Genomic DNA, 17327 nt, shown 5'->3' with positions numbered 1-17327 from the left:
GACCGGCAGCCATTTTACATGTTCATCATCTACGCCACGCATTCCGGTTTCTGTTACCTCTACTCATCATCACTTGACCAGTTGGGCGAAACTCTTGAATACCGTACTCTCCTGCAGTGCCTTATCTCTTCACACACGTACCATCAGCCAGTGCTCACGCCAGCCAAGTCCCCCCTCAAAACCACAAGCGCCCGCACCATATCACGCTCTCCCCAGCCGCCGCCACAGCGCCGGCCCCGCTTCCCCTCCTCCTCCCCCATCTCCTCCTCCTCCCCCATCTCCGCCTCCTACTGCCAGCACCGCAAGGAATGCCTGTGCCCCTGCTCCTCCTCCACCACCATCTCCCCCTCCTCCATCCGCCGCCCCTCCGCCCAGCACCTCCATCAGATCCGCCACGTTGCACACCATGAGCCCAAACAGCGCCAGCGTCACGGCCGCGGTCATGGCCAGAGCGCCAGTGGTGTCGTCGAAGCTGTGTGTACAGGAGGGTGCGGACAGGGAGGGAGGCGAGGTTGGGATGGGAGATGGGGGCGGGGTAAGACAGGTGGTAGGAGGGGCAGGGGGGCAGGGAGAGCAGGCTGGGAGCGGGGGGTTCTGGGGCCTTCCGCTGGGGTACCGAAAGGAAAAGCGGTGACCCCACGGGGTCCATTACTACCTGCGACTACATGACATCGGTCACAACACAATGATCTCTGTGCCTTTCCCTCCCCTGGCATCCCCCCTGCCCTGCCCTACCGCGTGGGCGCCAGTTCGTAGAAGCGGCTGCTGCGCCACACGAAGGCGCTCAGCCCGTACGCCGCCAGCGCGATGGAAGTGGCCATGAGCACGAAGGCGGTGGTCTCGCCGATGTGAATGGTGGGGTCCTCGGTGGGGTCGGTGTGGGCAGTGGCGGAGAAGCCCAGCATGACTGGGAGGGCGGAGGTGGAGGGGAGGGTTATAGATACCAGCCCAAACTAAACCAAACCCAATGCAAGAGAGGGGAAGAGGAGGCGTGTATAACGAAAGACAGGAGAGTTGCATGTGGGAAAGGTAAGAAGGGTAGAGAGGTGAGGAGACAAGGGTAAGAAGGACAGAAGACATTAGAAGAGGATAGGACGTATGCTTGTGTGTGTGTGTGTGTGTGTGTGTGTGTGTGTGTGTGTGTGTGTGTGTGTGTGTGTGTGTGTGTGTGTGTGTGTGTTAAAGAGCACAAGGAAAACGTTGCGCAAAGACAGTGTATGCGATGCAGCAAAGCGACATGCGTGTGTGTGTGTGTGTGTGTGTGTGTGTGTGTGTGTGTGTGTGTGTGTGTGTGTGTGTGTGTGTGTGTAAGGCACGTGTGAGATGGGGGGTTACATTCATGATTATTTGATTGGGGGAGGGCGTGGCAGGTTGCCACGGCACAGCACACCCGCGCAGCTGCAGCCCGCGCTCCTCAGCCCTGCCCCTGCTGCCCCTCCCCCCTCTCCCCCTCCCGCTGTCCCTCTCACCTGTGGCCACGCCGCCCACGGTTATGGCTGTCCGGAGCCACATCAGGAACACGCGCTCATTGCGCAGGAACTGGCTGGGGTCCACAAACATGAGCTGGGGCGCGTAGGCACGCCCCTGTGGGTGTATGGTTGGCGGCGGTTGTCGGTTGGCGAGTGGTGGTTAGTGAGATGGTGGGGTTGGGAGGCGGTGGTTAGAGCATTGCGGTCGGACGCCGACCGCGGTCCACACCGGACCGGACCGGATCTGTCCCAATGCGACCGACAGCCCTCGGCAGGCCCTCAACGAGCCCTCCCTCAGGCCCTGCGCCACACAAGCCCTCCACCGCTCCCTCTTGAGCCCGTCATTGCCAGGGAACTGGATCGCCTCTGGTACAGCATACCGAAACATCTGGCTCTGTGTCCGTCCGTCCGATCACAGTGCGCCGCAGTGCGCTGCATCCCCGCCCCGCCGTCCACCTCGCCGCGCACATGGCTCGCCACACCCACCTGAAACGCCTGGCGCTGTAGCAGCTTGGCCTGCCAGCCCTGACCCGCGCCCGCAGGCCCACTGCCTGAGGCGCCTGCCGCCGCCGCCGCCACACGGCCCGAGCCGGAGTGCTGCGAGGCCGGAGGGGAAAGGGAGGGAAGAACGCGTCAGCAGACGCCAATGCTGTGTTGCTCTTGCCACGCCCTTGCTCTGACCTGCCCCTCGTACTCCGGCACGCTTACCGGCCACACAAAGTAAACACCCACCCACCCAACCTTTGCCACCCCCTTGTGCTTTCCTACCACACCCACTCACCTGCAGGCGGTGTAGAAGCGGGATCACGGGGCTCTCGCTGTCCAGTCGCTCGGTTGTGTCAGGACACACGTGCCACTCCCCGCCCGCCGCAGCCCCGCCGCCGTGCCCCGATGGCCCTGCTGCGCCACCGGTGGCAGTAGCCGCAGCCGCTCCAGCTGTAGCAGCAGCTGCTGCAGGAAGCTTGAGTCCGCTGCCCGTGTGCGAGATGGGCATGGACACCGTCCGCTGCGGCGGGCCCCGGCCCCCGGCCCACCGACCCAGCATCCCCAGCACCCCCTGACCCTCCACCACCCCTATCTCCGGCCCCAGCACCGCTGCTGCTGCCGGCCCTGCTACTGCTGCAGCAGCCGCGCTGCTACTGCCAGCGTCTGCAGCTGCCGCTCCAGCTGCTCCACTGCGCTTGCTGGTCGTGTCTGCGCCACCGCCACCGCGGCCTTTCGTGTCCCCGCCGTCGCCCTTCTTGCCCCATCCCAGCTTGCTCGCCAGGTTGCTCACGCGGCCTTTCGCCTTCTCCTTCAACGCCTTCTCCTTGGCCTTCTCCTTGGCCGCCGCCTGCTCCAGCACACCCTCCTCCAGCTCAGCCACCACGTTGTGGCCGGCGCGCAGCAGGTCCTGCGGGGTGGATGGGGCGCGTGTGCGTGTGTGTGACAAGCGCCATGGGGAATGCCGCACCCCCATCCACCCCCACTCGATTGGAGTAGCTACCCCCCCCCCCGCCTCTGCTGATGCCCCGCTGATTTGGCCTGGGTTTGGTTTACTTTGGGCTGGTATTTACAACCCCCCCCACGTTATCCCCACCCACCCCCACCTCACCCCCACCTCACCCCCACCCATCCACCCACCCACCCACCCACCCACCCACCCACCCACCCACCCACCCGCCCACCCACCCACCCACCCACCCACCCGCCCCACCCACTCCCACCTCACCCCCACCCGCCCATCCACCCACCCACCCACCTGCAGGTCCTCGTTGGCGACCACGTTGGCGTACAGCGACTTTTGGACAGCCTCGTCGTCGATCCACTGGGGCACCGCCCGCACCTGCGCGCGGGACCGTGTGTGTGGGGGTCGCAGTATAGGGGCGCGTGCATACCGTAGTGTGTGATTGTTGCGTGTGATGCGTTCGCAGCAGCGGGCACGAATGCAAAGCCATGAAGCGTTTGTGACTTCAGCGGGTCAGTGAGCAGTGGAGGGCTAGACGAGACGGGCTGGCCGCGATACACACAATAGGGGCGCACGGTGGCACTGGGCGGGGCGGGGCAGGGGGCAGCCGTGTGGCGCAGTCCCCCACTCACCATGTCCGGGAGTAGTCCGGCGCAGCCGTGCAGGAACTTGGAGAAGTCGTCCATCTGCAGTTTCGTAGGTGGAAATGCTTTCAAATGCGTCTAATTTACGGAAAATAGAGAGAGCCTGTACCGATGAAACCAATTGACATAACCGCAGAGGCACCTTGGCGGCGGGCCAAGAATTGGCACGGTGCTTTTTATTTCACCAGGGGCGGCAGAATTTATGGAAATGCTTCGCTCGGGCCTCCCCGAGTCCACAGACAGCTCCCGCTCCTCCAGTCCCAGCTCATCGCCCGCCGCCCGCTCACCGGCCGCAGCAGCCCGCTGGACAGCAGCGCCGGCAGCCAGGCCGGAGTCTCCTCCTCCAGCTCCGGCCTCAGGAACTGTGTGGGTGAGATGAGGCGGGTAGCAGTGGCGCCACACGGGTGGAGTTGGTGGTTGGGTCAAGGGCGGGAGTGAGAGAGCAGGGCAAGCGGGAGGAAGGTGGGTGTGTAACAGGGAGGGAGGGTGGGGTGATGGTGGGTGCGCGGCGGGGAAGCGGTGACACTCCTTGCCAACCCTCCTCCCCCTCCCCGTCCCCCCTCCCCGTCGCCTCCCCCCCTCCCCCTCCCCCTTCCTCCCTCCCCGCCCACCTTGAGCACGGCGTAGGGGAACTCGATGGCGTCCGCGGGGTGCTCCTGGCGCCACAGCCCGTGTGTGAGCCGGGTGGAAGTGTCGTACGCATACTCCAGCAGCATCTGTGTGTGTGTGTGTGTGTGTGTGTGTTTGGGTTTGGGGGGGGACATATTCATGATTAGCTAAGAAGTTAAGGCGGGGGGGGGGGTTGTGAATTCCAGCCCGAACTAAACCAAACCAAGCTAAAACGAGCGGAACACAGGGGGGGGGGGTTGCAGGGATGTTTGGAAAAGGGCGGGGTACATTCATAATTAGCTAAGAAAATGGTAGACGGCAGCATGTACATGCCAGCCCAAATGGGGGGGGAGGTGCGGGGCGAGGATTGCCTTCATCGTTAGGGTGATTACAGATTACAGATTATAGACAGGACTGCTATAGAAAGGGACTGCTTTCACCGTTGGGGTGGAAACAGACACAAAGGTACAGTACATGCCCAACACGCCGCCTTGCAGTTGCATTTAACGTACGTGTGGCACCCCCCCCCCCCCCAAAAGGGCCGCCCCCACCCACCTGCACGTCCTCCTCCAGCAGGGCGGACATGCCCAGCTCGTCACAGGGCGAGCGGAAGCGAGTCTGACGGAAGCGGACCTGAGGCGGGCGGGGGGCCGGCATGCGGGAGGGAGCGAGGGAGGGAACGTAAATTTGAGTAGGCATTCAACGGTAGTGGCAGGGAGGATGGGATCGGCAACCTTGGCCAGGCCGTGACTGCCCCAACGCCTTTTCCTGGGCCGCCCATAAACCTAATTCATGCTGCTCACGCTTACTGCTGCCCCAACCCATGCCTGCACACCCACCCACCCACCCACCCACCCACCCACCCACCCACCCACCCACCCACCCACCCACCCACCCACCCACCCACCCACCCACCCACCCACCCACCCACCCACCCCACTCCCATACACACGCACCTGCACCATGGGCTGCAGCCCCTTGCTCTCCACCAGGCGGGCCACCTCCGTGAACGTCTTGAACAGAGCATACTCCTGTGGAAGGGTGCGTGCGGCGCGTGTGCATGCGTGTGTGTGCGTGTGTGCGTGCTGCGAAAGGAAAGTGCCCACGGCCGAAACAGTGTCACTCGCTCCTTTCTTCGCCCGCCCCCCTCCGCGGCCCTGACGCACCTGTGCCAGCTTGGTGGGGTCGGCGCTGCTGGTGAGGGCCGAGGAGTGGTAGGAGGCCAGCCGATCCCGGCGGCTGAGCGGCTACAGGGGGTGGTGGAAATGAGGGGTGGCGGCGGCGTTGGCGTCTGGCGTTGGTCCTTGTCAACCCCAGGCATGTCGTTGCAACCTACGCAGCTCCCCTCCCCCCAAACAACACAGGACACACCATCCCGCCACAGACCGGCACACGTAAGTCCCCGTCAGCACACGCCACGGCGGCCCCATGCGGCGCCCTCACCACATGCGCCGAGCCGCCTGCTGAGCCCTCCCTGGCCTCCTCGGGCATCAGCAGCTTGCGCGCGTCCGCCCACGTCCACCGCCCGTTCAGGAAGTCAGACACCTGGCCATCGGAGGGGAGGGCGGAGCGAGGGGGAGGACCCAACCAGGGCAGGAGGGGAGAGGGGCGAGGCTTAGGGGGGTTTGTGGGCACGTCGAGCCTGTGCACGCGCACCCACCCACGCAACCTCCCACCCGCCCTCCCAACCAACAACTGGCCTGGCTGACCCCAGCCCCGCCGCCGGCCCCGGCACGCACCCGGGTCTCCTGGATGGGGAAGCTGTCTGCCTCGCACTCCTCGGGCCGCCAGCCCTCGTGGTGCACCTGCACAGTTGCGTTGTGATTGTGGAGGAGACCAGGCGGGTTCGTGATGTACATGTGTGTCGAGGCCCGGTCGACGCAACACGCACTGTGGCTACGAGGATGCCGTCAACTAGGCTCGGGCCCTCTTTACGCTTCAATCCCATCATCTCCCTTTTGGTTTAGCGTTCTCACAGGACGGTGGTAGCAACCCCTATCCCAGACCCTCCACAGTCCACACTTCCGCCCACCCTCGTTCCCCTCCCCACACACCATCCCATGGATGGCTACCCCCCCCCCCACAACCCCACCTGTCGTATGATGTCCACGGTGTCGGGCAGGCGGCTGCCGTACCAGCGCAGCTGCAGCACCGTGGCGTTGGGCCTGAGGCAGCGTGCGAAGGGAGGGCAGGGGGGTTGCAAGGTTGGGAACACGTAACAAGCAAAGAATCCGGGGCGTAAGGGGGGTAGGGGTGAAGAGGAGCAAGATACATCAAACTAGTAATCAGGCCATGGCGTGGAGACGCTCCCCACGGTGGTTCACGGGTGGGTGCGGGTTTGCGCGGGTTTGGCGTTTGCATGTGACTCTCCCGTTGACAAGCAAAACACACACGCGCACGCAGCACGCAGCACGCAGCGCGCACCTGCCGTATAGCAGGTTGTGGTACAGCTCCAGGGAGGGGTTGTCCAGGAACATCACATTCACCAGGTCGCGGCTGGCCGAGTCACACTCGGCCCACAGCGCCGCCGCGCCGCCGGCGGCGGAGTTGGGCGAGGCGGCGGCGGCGTTGGTTGGCGGCGGCGCCAGAGCCATGTGCTGCATGATCACGTGCTTGACCGCCGCCACGTCCTCGGCACGAACCCAGTAGGTGTGCTTGGTGAACTCCCGGTGGGAGGCGTTGTAGATGCCAACCTGCCGGGCGGCGGCGGCGGCGGCCTGGGCGGCGGCGGCGGCGGCGGCCGAGCCGCTGGGGCCGCCGGCGGATGCGACGGAGGCGGCGTGGAGCTGGGAGAAGATGCGCGACAGCGTTACCTGCGTGTGTGCGTGCGTGTGGAGGGCGCAGGTCAGCGGATGCCAAGCTCACACAAGCGATACCCAGCGACACTGGAGGGTGGGTTCGCCGTCCCATGCGGAGAGGGCGCCGCGGACTGCGGGTGGGGCAGGTAGCCGCGTCGCTGGCGTCAGCCTGCACCCGGCCATCGGGGCCGTAGTCCCCCCTCAGACGCCGCAACCCACCGCACGTGCACGTGCATCCCGCACACGCGTGCCGTGCCCCCAGCCCCACCTGGATGTCGTGGTAATCACCCCGCACCCAGGGCTGCCGGTTGATGTGCAGCTGGAGCAGGGAGAGGGGAGATAGGGGAGGCGAGGGGAGGGGGGTGGCGATCAACCACGTGCGAGGCAGGCAGGCAGGCAGGTGGGGACTACAAAAGCAGGCAGCCAACTCTCGAGCCCAATCCTTCCACGGCGCCACGCATCATGTCCTCGCGTGCGTACCCTCACGCTCGCACCTTCACTCCCACACTCCCGTGCCGGCCTCCCTATCCAGCCGCCCGCACCTCTGCCAGCTACCGCACCCCCCGGCCATGCCCTTCCCCTTCCATGCACTCGCCCTACCTTGTAGAACTGCCAGCAGGGCGCGGAGGGAATGAGCTTGTCGTGCTTCTTCAGAATCTTCTGCAGACCCGCGTAGTTCAGGTTCACGTACCTGTGCATCATCGCGCACGTGTGTTCATGCTTGTACACGTGGATGCCCCTTGGTTGACGCTGGTTCCAATGACGGCCCCCTCAGCACTGACCTTCTCGCCCTCCACCCTTGTGCCACCCACCCACCCTCACCTGTCCCGCCAGCTCAACCTGACCCCACACCCCATGCCCCTCCCCGCACCGTCGCCCACCCTCCCCTCACCTCCACTTCCCCTCCACACCTACTTCCCTCGCCCTCTCGCTCCTCCCACGCCCCCTCCCCTCTCCCCTCCTCCTCACTTCTCCAGCCTCAGGTACTCCTCCCCCAGCCGCCGCGCAATGGCCAGCCAGCGCTCCCGCACCGCCGGCTCCGACAGCGCCGCCTGCCCCCCCTCATTGGAGGACACGGAGGACCGCCGCCCCGCGCCGCCCCCGCCGCCACCTGCGCCTGCGGCATTGCCGCCTGCTGCTACTGCTGCTGCTAGGGAGCTTGGACCCGGCCCGACGGCCCCAGGGCTGGGGCCGGAGCCGGAGCCGGAGCCTCCGCCGCCCCCGCCCCCCGCCGCGGCCGCGGCCCCTCCCGAGGTGATGCCCACCACCACGTCGCGCAGCCGAGCCCGCAGGCCCGCCGCAATGTGCTGCAGGTCAGTGCATGGCGGATGAGCGGGGAGAGAGTTGGTTCAAAGTTGCCTTGCGTTGTTAAGGACGAGGTTGAAAGGGCGTCCGCGCGGAAATGCTCTCCTGTGTAGCACAGGGCCTTTGGATTTGCGCACCTCGCCACTGCGGCCCAGTGAAGAGCTGGATTTTCCCTACCTCCCTGGCACGACTGACTTCAAATGCCAATGCGCCCATCCCCCTTAATCGCTTGCAACTAAATCCTCTGCGTGTGCTCCGCTACTTTGGCTCGGTTCGGGCTGGTACTGACACCCTCCCTTGCGCGTGGTCCGAACCGCTCCTGAACCCCCAGCCTGTCCCAACCCAAGCAGCCTCAGTGACACCGCCCCTGTGGCCTCACCATGGTAAAGTCATTGATGCGCTTCACGTCCTCCTCCAGCACAATGAAGAACTCCTCCTGGGGAGTGGGCTTCGCGCCAGGCTGATGCCCCGCGGTCAGCGACAACGTGGTCGGCACATACACAGGCGCACCCGCCTCCAGAATCTGTTCATAGAAAGCAGGTATTACATGTAAGGATGCGTATGATAGCGGGGCATGCACCCATCAGCCTGCACCAGCACCATCGCCGACAGTTCGCAGACCTGCACGAGCAGCTTTTTGAGCTCGCCATAGCGGATGTAGTTGCCAAACCACGCCGCCTCTTGGTTGGCTGCTAGATAACGCTTGAATTTCATCTGCGTTGACTGAGAACGAGTCTGCGGTGTCGCATTTCGGAGGACCTAGTTGACACCCCGCAGGGGAGGTGGTAGCTCCATTGCTTTCATTGTCATGTGATTTATGAAGATTCCTCAAATGGCTGGGAAAAGCAGGAGCTGGCCGCTCAACTCAACTGGTTAGGAATAGGAGAAGCTTTTGTGGTGGCAGGGAGCTTGAAATTAAGTACTGTTTTTTATACACGGGTCCTCGGAATCAAAATTTTACATTTCATTTGCATACCAAGTCGGTCACGTTGGGACGCACACGGCCGAGCACCCCACGGCGGGCGGCAGCCCCCTCCCCCTCACTAGCGGACCGCCATGCGATCCATGGGGCGTGCACCTAAGGGAGTCAAGTGACAGGGGACGCAACCTGACGCAACGTACGGTGTTAAAGTGCTGAGCACAGAGCAGGCGTGTGCAGGTGAAAAGAGGCTGAACGAGGCTGGTATAGGAATGGCGACTGAAGTCTGAGTATGATCTGGAGTGCCAGAGTCGTAACATACGTTGGACCACAGGTACTGCGGATGCTGGCGTGCGCACAACCTGACCGGGGCGGGCGGGGTCGGGGTCGGGGCCCAGCACCTCTTATTGACATGCTTGAAAAAACGCAACATGCACGGGGAAATGGAGTGTGGGTCCAATGGACGCAAAATCGCTCGTTTTCGCCCGCGCAGCTTCTAAATACTTACGTATTAATGTAATATTAATAGCTGGGCCAACGCTCTATGAAATTACGAGGGCGCGCGCGGAGTTCTCCCCGCGTGCCCGCAGCTCGGCCCTGCTTGGCCCCGCACCCTCGCCATCTGCCGAACCACCCCCCCCAGCACCAAAACCCGTCATACCGTCCCCCACCGCGCGATACAGACTCCACTATCAGTTCTATGTGATCTGGGTGCCGGTGCAGGGGGGTTGGGGCTGTGCGTTGACGTCGGACAGTTGGACGTCGCGAAGTAAGTTCAAGTTCGCCCTTGCGGCGAAACCGTTCAGCCTTACACGTTTTGCAAGTATAATAATAACAGAGTCTCAGCTTAATAGGTCTCACGTTGTGGGGCTGCCAGCACGGCACTAATAAGGACAGGTGCTCGCGCTCACAGCTTACACACCTACGGGATCCCTGACAGGTACATAAGTGCTGAAATTGAAGCAATCTACGTATCTGATAATTAATTAGGACCAGCGCCAGCCTGTGCGATGAAATCGGCCTAATAATTGTCTTTCTTGAGGCATCCGGCTCCATTCTATGCGTTGGAGTGCGCGGAATATGGTTTAGCCTCAGTTACTTTCGCGATCGAGGTTTCCTGACTCGAGTCGGGTATCGGAACTTTGTCGCTGGGGCCTCTTCTTTCTTGTGTACAGTAGCTTCGTGTAACGGATGGCTTAAATAACGGCTGTGTTCAGTCGGCGGGGGCCGGGAACGTGTGTTTACCAACTTGACAGGGGCCCCCCCTTTCTGAAACGTATAGGTGCGCCGCGCCCCCTGCGGGGGCCGGTGCACGCCAACAATCCAGAGATCACAGTGCACACGCCAGTCCTGTCAGACTGTCCATATTGTCATTTAAATACCTGTCATGGTCATAGGTTCCTCCGATAACATCCAGCCGCTTTGGGGGCCATGCACCACCAGTGCTGTACCCCACGGCCCATTACCGTACGTCCTGCGTATGATGGTGTTGCACCACTGTGGCACCGCGGCCTCCGCGCACTACATCTTACTAAGTCATCACTCACTAAGTGCTTCATGCTCCTGTGCTGGCGGTGCCTCCCGCGGCTGCTTATGCCACAGAGAACTCCTGCGTAGAAGGGGCGGACACACGGGGCGGGCAGCACGGTGCGGTTAACGACTGATGCAGGGGCCCTCGACCTCCCCCCCTTCCCCCCAGGGTTCAACTTCTTTGATTTAACTACCCTCTCTCCCCAGCTCCCCCCATCCCACATCGCCTAACACATTCTGCTAACCCCCCACCATGCCCACTCAGCCTCCCCCCATCACTCCTCACCTTGCCGACGGCAGGGTCGCGGTGCCCCACCCACGACCCGTCCTTGGCGAAGTGCCCCTCCTGCACCAGGCTGCTGCTGCTGTAGAAGTAGCTGCCTGCCGTGGGCTTGGAGTCCGCCGCCGCGCCGCCGAACTTGCCCATAAACATGGACCCGTCCGCGTACACCCAGCGGCCGTAGGTGAAGCCGCCGTCCGCCCAGTCGCCCACCAGCTGGCAGCAGGGGCCCTTGTAGTGGTACATGCCCTTGCCGTGGCGCTTGCCCGCCCAGAAGGCGCCCTGGGATTCGCGGGATTTGTGGTGGGAAGTGGGGTTTAAGCGGTTCGGAGGGGACTCGCGGGGAAAGCAAGGTAGGAGGCTGGAGGCATGGTGGGAGCAGGGCGACAGTGGAAGGATGCTTCGGGAGGTACGGTACGATAGGCATTCGGCGCTTCACATATCCCCCCCCCCTGCACCTTGCCTCCCTTACCGGCTTTCTCTCAGCGCTACATCGGCCTGTGCTGCTGCACCCAGCAGCTTGCCCACCCCCCAAACCAATGTGCCCACCCCTACCCCTGCCTCCCGCTTACCCATCCACCTGTCCACCCTGGCCACCCACCCACCTGGTAGATGTCACCATTGGGGTAGGTATATGTCCCCTGGCCCTGCATCACGTCCTCAACCCAGTCGCCTGCAGGCGGCGCGTTAGGGCAGCACCGGCAACATCAGCAGCACGTCAGGCATGTGAGGACAAGGAGACACGCCATGCCCTGCGACAGGGCCCGCGCACTGGTGATCGCCACAGGCACAGCAGCAGCAGCAGCAACAGCCCGGTACCGCCTGAGCGTGCGGACCTATCTGGCCAGGTCAACCCGCGCGACACCCTTGCTCCGTATCTGAAGCATGCCGTACACCTGAGCCCCCGTTCGCCCTTCCACCGCATCCCTCACCTTCATACACGCCCTTGTCAGGGTACACCATTTTCCCTTTCCCGTGCTTCTTGCCGTTCACGTAGTCGCCTGTGTACACAGCGCCGCTGACGCCCCACGTGTATGTCCCTTTCCCCGTCCGCACGCCATGCTCCATCGTCCCCTCAAACTTGTCGCCCGGCTTCTCCTCCTCGTCGTCCTCGCCCATGGGAGGGGGAGGGTACTCCATCTTGCCCTGCACGCCAGACAGGGGTTTGCATGTGCGGTTGAGCCATGGCCCACCAGCGTTGCGACGGGTGCCATGACAACGAGGGCTGTGTTGAACGCTCAGCAACGTCAGGTGGGTATCGCCCTTGCAGCCGCGTCCCAGCCCCGCCCCACCACTTACCAGTCCATGTGGCTTGCCGTCCTCGTCGAGGGGTCCCTCCCACACCTGCAAATACAAGGAAGCGGCCATGGCTGAGCGCGGTCCACGGGCAGTCACGAAAGCAAACTGATGATGTTGCAAATAGGAGCTGCGGCGTACCGGCTGGGGAGGAAGCTCGTCGTCAGCCATTCTGCGTTAGTGCTTTTCGCGCGACGCAAGAAAAACGATGCAATGACTCTAGCGCGAGGTGTGAATGTCAATCAGATTAGTGCCAAAAGTAATCGTTTGACGTGTGTAGCTATAAAGTAAATGTTTGCTCCCAAAACAACGATGTCGAAGGCCCCTCGGGATTGGGACCGATTCCACTACAAACGACTATTTCAGACACTGGGTGCGGAACCCAATGCAGAACGTGCATCATGCAATTGCTGCGATAATTTGGCAAGAGTTCTTGCACATTGTGAAAAACCGGTGTCCAGAATGCAAGGGACACGGCCCACTTCAGCATGTCAACCATTATTGGATCTCCTGGGAAGGCCGATACCATGAAGGTATGAAGATGGGGGAGGTGGGAAGAGGTGAGGGAGCCTACGGCGGACAGGGGGAAGAGCCGTGGGGGAGGGATGCTGGCCGTGGGTGGCGCTGGCAGGGGTGAGGCATCGTCCTGATGGCACGTACCCCGTGGGACCACAGCCTGCTGGAAGTGCAGGGGCATGCTAGCATGCGTGCTTACACCAAATTCACTTATAGTCCTTGACCACGCGCACCACCCCTTTTTCCGTCAACAAACACATTCAAGCCGCGCCACAAACCTCCTCGCTCCGCAGAAATGGCGTCAGTGCAACAGGGCGACATGTGCGTTCGCGTTTGCTTATGGGTGTGCAGCGGAAGCGGCCCTGTACTTTATGAGCCATGTTCGCAACGGCGGTCAGGATAGCGCGGACTGGAGGCTGCCGGCAGCGAGCGGCGGCAACGCGTCCGCGGGTCCGCAGCTTCCCGGCATCTGGGAGCATTGCTAGCAGTGCCCACTGCCCACTCACGTCCACCTGCTCTTCCGGCACTTTCGCCGCGCCGCCCACCCCCTCAGGCTGATGGGCTACAAGGGCAGCGCCAAGCTCAAGGGCAAGGTGTGCATCGTCACAGGTGGGGACTGGGGAGGCAGTGGGCAGGGGCCCTGTCCTCGTGCCATGAGTGATGCACCATCATGTCGACGCCGTGCCCCGATTGCCCCCGATCCGCCCATCCTGCCCACCCGAACCACCCTATCCACATAACCCACCCGACACACCCAGGCGCGGACCGGGGTGCGGGCCGCTACGCCGCCGCCCATTTCGCGCGGGAGGGCGCGGCGGCGGTGGTGGTGGTGGGCCCGGCCGGGTCGGGGCGGCAGGCGGGCGCGGAGGACACCAAGGCTCTGGTCATCAAGGAGGGCACCGCGTGGGTGTGGCGTGTGTGTGTGTGTGTGTGTGTGTGTGTGTGTGTGTGTGTGTGTGTGTGTGTGTGTGTGTGTGTGTGTGTGTGTGTGTGTGTGTGTGTGTGTGTGTGTGTGTGTGTGTGTGTGTGTGTGTGTGTGTGTGTGTGTGTGTGTATGTGTGGCGTGGCTGTATGCGGCGTGTGTGGTTGGAGTCAGGAGTCAGGAGTTTGCCGAGCTGCGGGTGGGAAGGCGCAAGGAAAGAGGCTTGCCAGCTTGTGTGGCGGACGCCCATCTCATCTCCCTTCTCCCTTGCCACTCCGTCCCTGCCTCTCCTTCCCTCCCGTTCTCTCCCTCCCCAGCTGCCTGGTCCTGACGGGTGACGTGGGTGACAGCGCCTTCTGCAATTCAGTGGTGGAGGCAGCGATCAAGGTGGGGAGCAGGGGGTGGGGAGCACGCGGTGGCCCGAACGAGGGGTGGCTCTCGATACGGGTGGGCCCGAAGGAGAACGCTCGAAGGGTGCAGTGGGGGCATATTCAACACCTCCTTTAACCGCTCACACGATTTTGTCCACCTTTTCCTCCCCCGCGTGCTCTCTGGGCGCGTGCAGGAGTACGGCCGTATCGATGTGCTGGTCAACAACGGTGCGTGGTTGCGTACATGCGTGCGTGCGTGCATGTATACGGTATTCGGAACAAAACGCGCGTGTGCATGCATGCGGGGTGTTAGTGTTTGTGCACCAGTTTGTGTGCAGTGCGCGCTGCGTATTCTTTCCTGGCTATCCAGTCTCTACCCTCCTCTCCCGGGGTTACCTGACAACACGCTCGCCACTCGCACACGCACACACGCATGCAGCTGCCGAGCCCTGCCCGGTGACTGACATCACCCAGATGGACCCAGAGGCCATGCGGAAGGCATTCAAGACAAACGTGCGTGGCGTGAGACGTTTGGGGCTTTGGGGCACGGCCATGGGGCCAGCCGGCCTCCATGCAAAGTACCGTACGTTTAGCTGATCAGCACGCACCCCTGAAAAAATAAAACTATTTTTACACCACGCACCCCTAAACCGGCTTCTATTTTGCACCACGCACCCCACGGTGTGGCAACTTTACAGAACCACGCAGCCGTGAACTGCGTGGTTTGTGGTCCCAAGTGTGCGTGTACAAGGGGCTAGGCAACGCAGTGGTGAAACTGCACAGTGCCGTCCATGCGCCGTCACCGCCGTCACCGCCACCACCACGGACCACCGCCACCCTCCGCCACCGCCCCAGCCCCAGCACTCTAATCCGACTCCTCGCTCTCGTCAGAGTACGTGGAATGGATACTCCGTAGTGGTATTCGTTGTATAAGTAGTACTAGCGCTGATAATTTGGCGGTTTGGCGATTTCGGCGGCACGGCACGCCCCAGATCGGTATTTCTGTGGAACCCCGCACCCCACCCGAAACAATTCGTGCAGAACCCCGCACCCCCCCTCAGGTGCGGGGTATTTCTGGTTTTCTGCCAAAATGATTAATTACATGCGTGGTGATAGGGATTAGGTACGGTAGTGCGCGTGTGTTGAGAGCAATGCAGGGCAGCAGCAATGCAGGCATGTGTGTGGCGTGGAAAGGGTGCGATAGGTCGCACGTGCATGCCTGCCCGCCTACGGGTTCGATGGTCTCCGTCTTGTCGGCGGGCTCACTGCATGCTCGGTTACTGCTGCACGTGTGTTTGACACCGCCGCTCATCATTCATCACACATCCCGTGTCACGCGCAGATCTACTCCCAGATCTACATGTGCCGCGTACGTCACATGGATGCCAGCCGTACACCAAAAAGAAAGGGAGCCGGGGCCAGGGCCAGGGCGGGGCGATGCGCTGTACTGCAATGATTGCACGCCCACAAGCAAGTAAGCACGCGCTTACCCACCACATCCACGTCACGCACGCAGGCCGCCTGGCCGCACCTGAAGCGCGGCTCCTCCATCATCAACGCATCCAGGTGTGCGTGCAATGTGTGCAAGATATGTGTGCGTGTGTGATACGAGGCAAAAGGGGAAGGTCGCACCTACGTCATGTATTGTGTTTCTGATCGATGCGTGTGCGTGTGCGTGTATGTATGCGTATGTGTGTCTCGCTCCCTTCACCCCTTTCCCCCCCTCTCGCTTGCCGGCAGCCTGCCCACCGCCAGTGCGGGCGGCGACTCCCTGCTGCTGGACGGCGCCGCCACCGCCGGCGCCGTCACCTCCTTCAGCCGGGCGCTGCACATGAGCGCGGTCAGCAGCGGTGAGGACGGGATACTGGAGTGCTGGTTTAGCAGGTGCTTTTAGTCACAGGAAGGATGGAGTGGAGATGGAGATATGCTGCGGGATTCGCGGTTCCACATGAATGCACACACAAACACACACCCATGCACGGATCTCTTTTCCAAACCGATGCACACACAGGCATCCGTGTAAACGCCGTGACTCCCGGCCCCGTGCTGACGCCCGTGGGCGCTGCCCCAGCCGCCGCCGGCGCCAAGCAAGAGGTGCGTGCAGGCATGACTGGGGTGGGGTACTTGTTGACGACCATGGGTCAATGCTACATGTAGATAAGGTTCGTTGACGCATGCCACTTGTGTGAGCACGAGTCGCTTCACTGGGGTCTGCTCTACCTTTGCATCCGCATTCCTTACTTCCCACCCGCCGCTTTCCTTTCCTTGCCCGTCCCTCCTCCCTTTCTGCCGCCCTCCCCCCGCCCCGCTCCCCCGCCCGTTTCCCCTTCCCACTTCCACCAATCCCCCACACCTCATCCCACAGCCCGCCCAACCCGCCCCATGCATGCGCACATGCCCTTATAACCGCCCCACACATTCGCATGCCCGCACGTGCAGGTGGACAGCGAGGCCGCCGCCGTGTCGAGCGGCCCCTGCTACGTGTTCCTGGCGGGAGAGGACTCCTCGTACATCAGCGGCCAGGTGCTGCACACCGCAGGCGGCGGCCACGTGGGTGGCGGCGTGGCCGGAGGCCGCATGATGATGAGCGTGGGCGCCTGAGGATGCCGCCATCGCTGATGAGCGAGGATGTTGATGACCCTTCTCCCCGCCGGCTTTGCTCCGCGTGCTCGCGCTTCCATGAAGCGGCGCCGGCGGCTGTTTGTGTGCCTGAATCGGTGAGGGGCATGCAGTGCCACTGATGTCGAGATATGCTAGATTAGCCACAGTGATGTTCATATTGCTGTGGCCAGAGGGTTGATTGATTGGTGGGCGCACTGGGCCCGATCTAAGTGCAATTGCCTTGAGTTGCCTGCGTTTATTGCTGCAGCAATAAGTAAAGCGTTGCATGGAAGTTCACATCAATCGGTTAGGCGCGTGTGGCGGGCCACGGGCGAATTGCGCTGCTACACGTATAGTTGCAGGGGCGCCGGCCGCACCGTAGCAAGGTCGGGGGGTGTTGTACTGTTTCTGACGTGTTACTGAGCATGCGTTAATGTAACACGTGTTACTGTTTGTAACAGCACCACCGTTTGATGCACCGCAAAGGCTGACAGCTCCTTGTTCATGTTCTTCAGCTTGCTGTAGCCGGCGGCCTGGGCGGCGCGGATGATGGCGCTCATGGCGTGTGGGGACTAAGAGCCAAGTACACTTCCCGCGGCAATTGCCTGGCACGGGTTGAA

The 17327-nt window shown here is 62.5% G+C and overlaps 3 protein-coding genes across 3 annotated transcripts; 1 reads left to right on the top strand and 2 right to left on the bottom strand.

Moving 5' to 3' along the window:
* Window positions 1-2: 2 nt before the first annotated feature.
* Window positions 3-9192, bottom strand: CHLRE_01g005500v5 (uncharacterized protein). Its single transcript, XM_043058184.1, has 21 exons — window positions 8894-9192; window positions 8652-8795; window positions 7937-8274; window positions 7568-7658; window positions 7236-7286; window positions 6594-6982; window positions 6262-6334; window positions 5909-5974; window positions 5613-5714; window positions 5336-5416; window positions 5126-5200; window positions 4725-4802; window positions 4172-4276; window positions 3848-3922; window positions 3549-3602; window positions 3211-3294; window positions 2251-2862; window positions 1956-2066; window positions 1470-1584; window positions 736-907; window positions 3-472 (listed from the first exon to the last, which is right to left on the bottom strand). Exons 1-21 carry the CDS (start codon window positions 8984-8986, stop codon window positions 202-204), a joined length of 3180 nt encoding a protein of 1059 aa, XP_042928098.1. The 5' UTR covers window positions 8987-9192; the 3' UTR covers window positions 3-201.
* Window positions 9193-10380: 1188 nt separating this feature from the next.
* Window positions 10381-12562, bottom strand: CHLRE_01g005450v5 (uncharacterized protein). Its single transcript, XM_001702073.2, has 6 exons — window positions 12439-12562; window positions 12301-12345; window positions 11934-12147; window positions 11607-11674; window positions 11008-11283; window positions 10381-10800 (listed from the first exon to the last, which is right to left on the bottom strand). Exons 1-6 carry the CDS (start codon window positions 12466-12468, stop codon window positions 10783-10785), a joined length of 651 nt encoding a protein of 216 aa, XP_001702125.1. The 5' UTR covers window positions 12469-12562; the 3' UTR covers window positions 10381-10782.
* Window positions 12563-12752: 190 nt separating this feature from the next.
* On the top strand, window positions 12753-17177 carry CHLRE_01g005400v5 (uncharacterized protein). The gene is made up of 12 exons (XM_043058183.1): window positions 12753-12830; window positions 13107-13134; window positions 13367-13422; window positions 13572-13716; window positions 14053-14122; window positions 14301-14334; window positions 14546-14619; window positions 15449-15475; window positions 15623-15672; window positions 15847-15956; window positions 16118-16200; window positions 16546-17177. Exons 2-12 carry the CDS (start codon window positions 13109-13111, stop codon window positions 16705-16707), a joined length of 837 nt encoding a protein of 278 aa, XP_042928097.1. The 5' UTR covers window positions 12753-12830; window positions 13107-13108; the 3' UTR covers window positions 16708-17177.
* The last annotated feature ends 150 nt before the right edge of the window (window positions 17178-17327 follow it).

This window comes from Chlamydomonas reinhardtii, chromosome 1, assembly GCF_000002595.2.
Source record: "Chlamydomonas reinhardtii strain CC-503 cw92 mt+ chromosome 1, whole genome shotgun sequence".
NCBI classification, from domain to species: Eukaryota; Viridiplantae; Chlorophyta; class Chlorophyceae; order Chlamydomonadales; family Chlamydomonadaceae; genus Chlamydomonas; species Chlamydomonas reinhardtii.
This window is presented reverse-complemented; position numbering and strand designations above follow the sequence as displayed.

What these genes read in the sequence shown, in the direction of transcription:
- CHLRE_01g005500v5 (XM_043058184.1), bottom strand. Translation starts at nt 8,986, where the DNA reads ATGAAATTCAAGCGTTATCTAGCAGCCAACCAAGAGGCGGCGTGGTTT. An exon ending in GAGTACCTGAGGCTGGAGAA is followed by an intron (nt 7,659 to 7,936) that starts GTGAGGAGGAGG and finishes GATGATGCACAG; the next exon opens with GTACGTGAACCTGAACTACG. An exon ending in GTGATTACCACGACATCCAG is followed by an intron (nt 6,983 to 7,235) that starts GTGGGGCTGGGG and finishes GCACACACGCAG; the next exon opens with GTAACGCTGTCGCGCATCTT.
- CHLRE_01g005450v5 (XM_001702073.2), bottom strand. Translation starts at nt 12,468, where the DNA reads ATGGCTGACGACGAGCTTCCTCCCCAGCCG. An exon ending in TGACAAGGGCGTGTATGAAG is followed by an intron (nt 11,675 to 11,933) that starts GTGAGGGATGCG and finishes CGCCGCCTGCAG; the next exon opens with GCGACTGGGTTGAGGACGTG. An exon ending in CCAATGGTGACATCTACCAG is followed by an intron (nt 11,284 to 11,606) that starts GTGGGTGGGTGG and finishes CGCGAATCCCAG; the next exon opens with GGCGCCTTCTGGGCGGGCAA.
- CHLRE_01g005400v5 (XM_043058183.1), top strand. Translation starts at nt 13,109, where the DNA reads ATGGCGTCAGTGCAACAGGGCGACAT. An exon ending in TGGTGGAGGCAGCGATCAAG is followed by an intron (nt 14,123 to 14,300) that starts GTGGGGAGCAGG and finishes GGGCGCGTGCAG; the next exon opens with GAGTACGGCCGTATCGATGT. An exon ending in GGAAGGCATTCAAGACAAAC is followed by an intron (nt 14,620 to 15,448) that starts GTGCGTGGCGTG and finishes TGTCACGCGCAG; the next exon opens with ATCTACTCCCAGATCTACAT.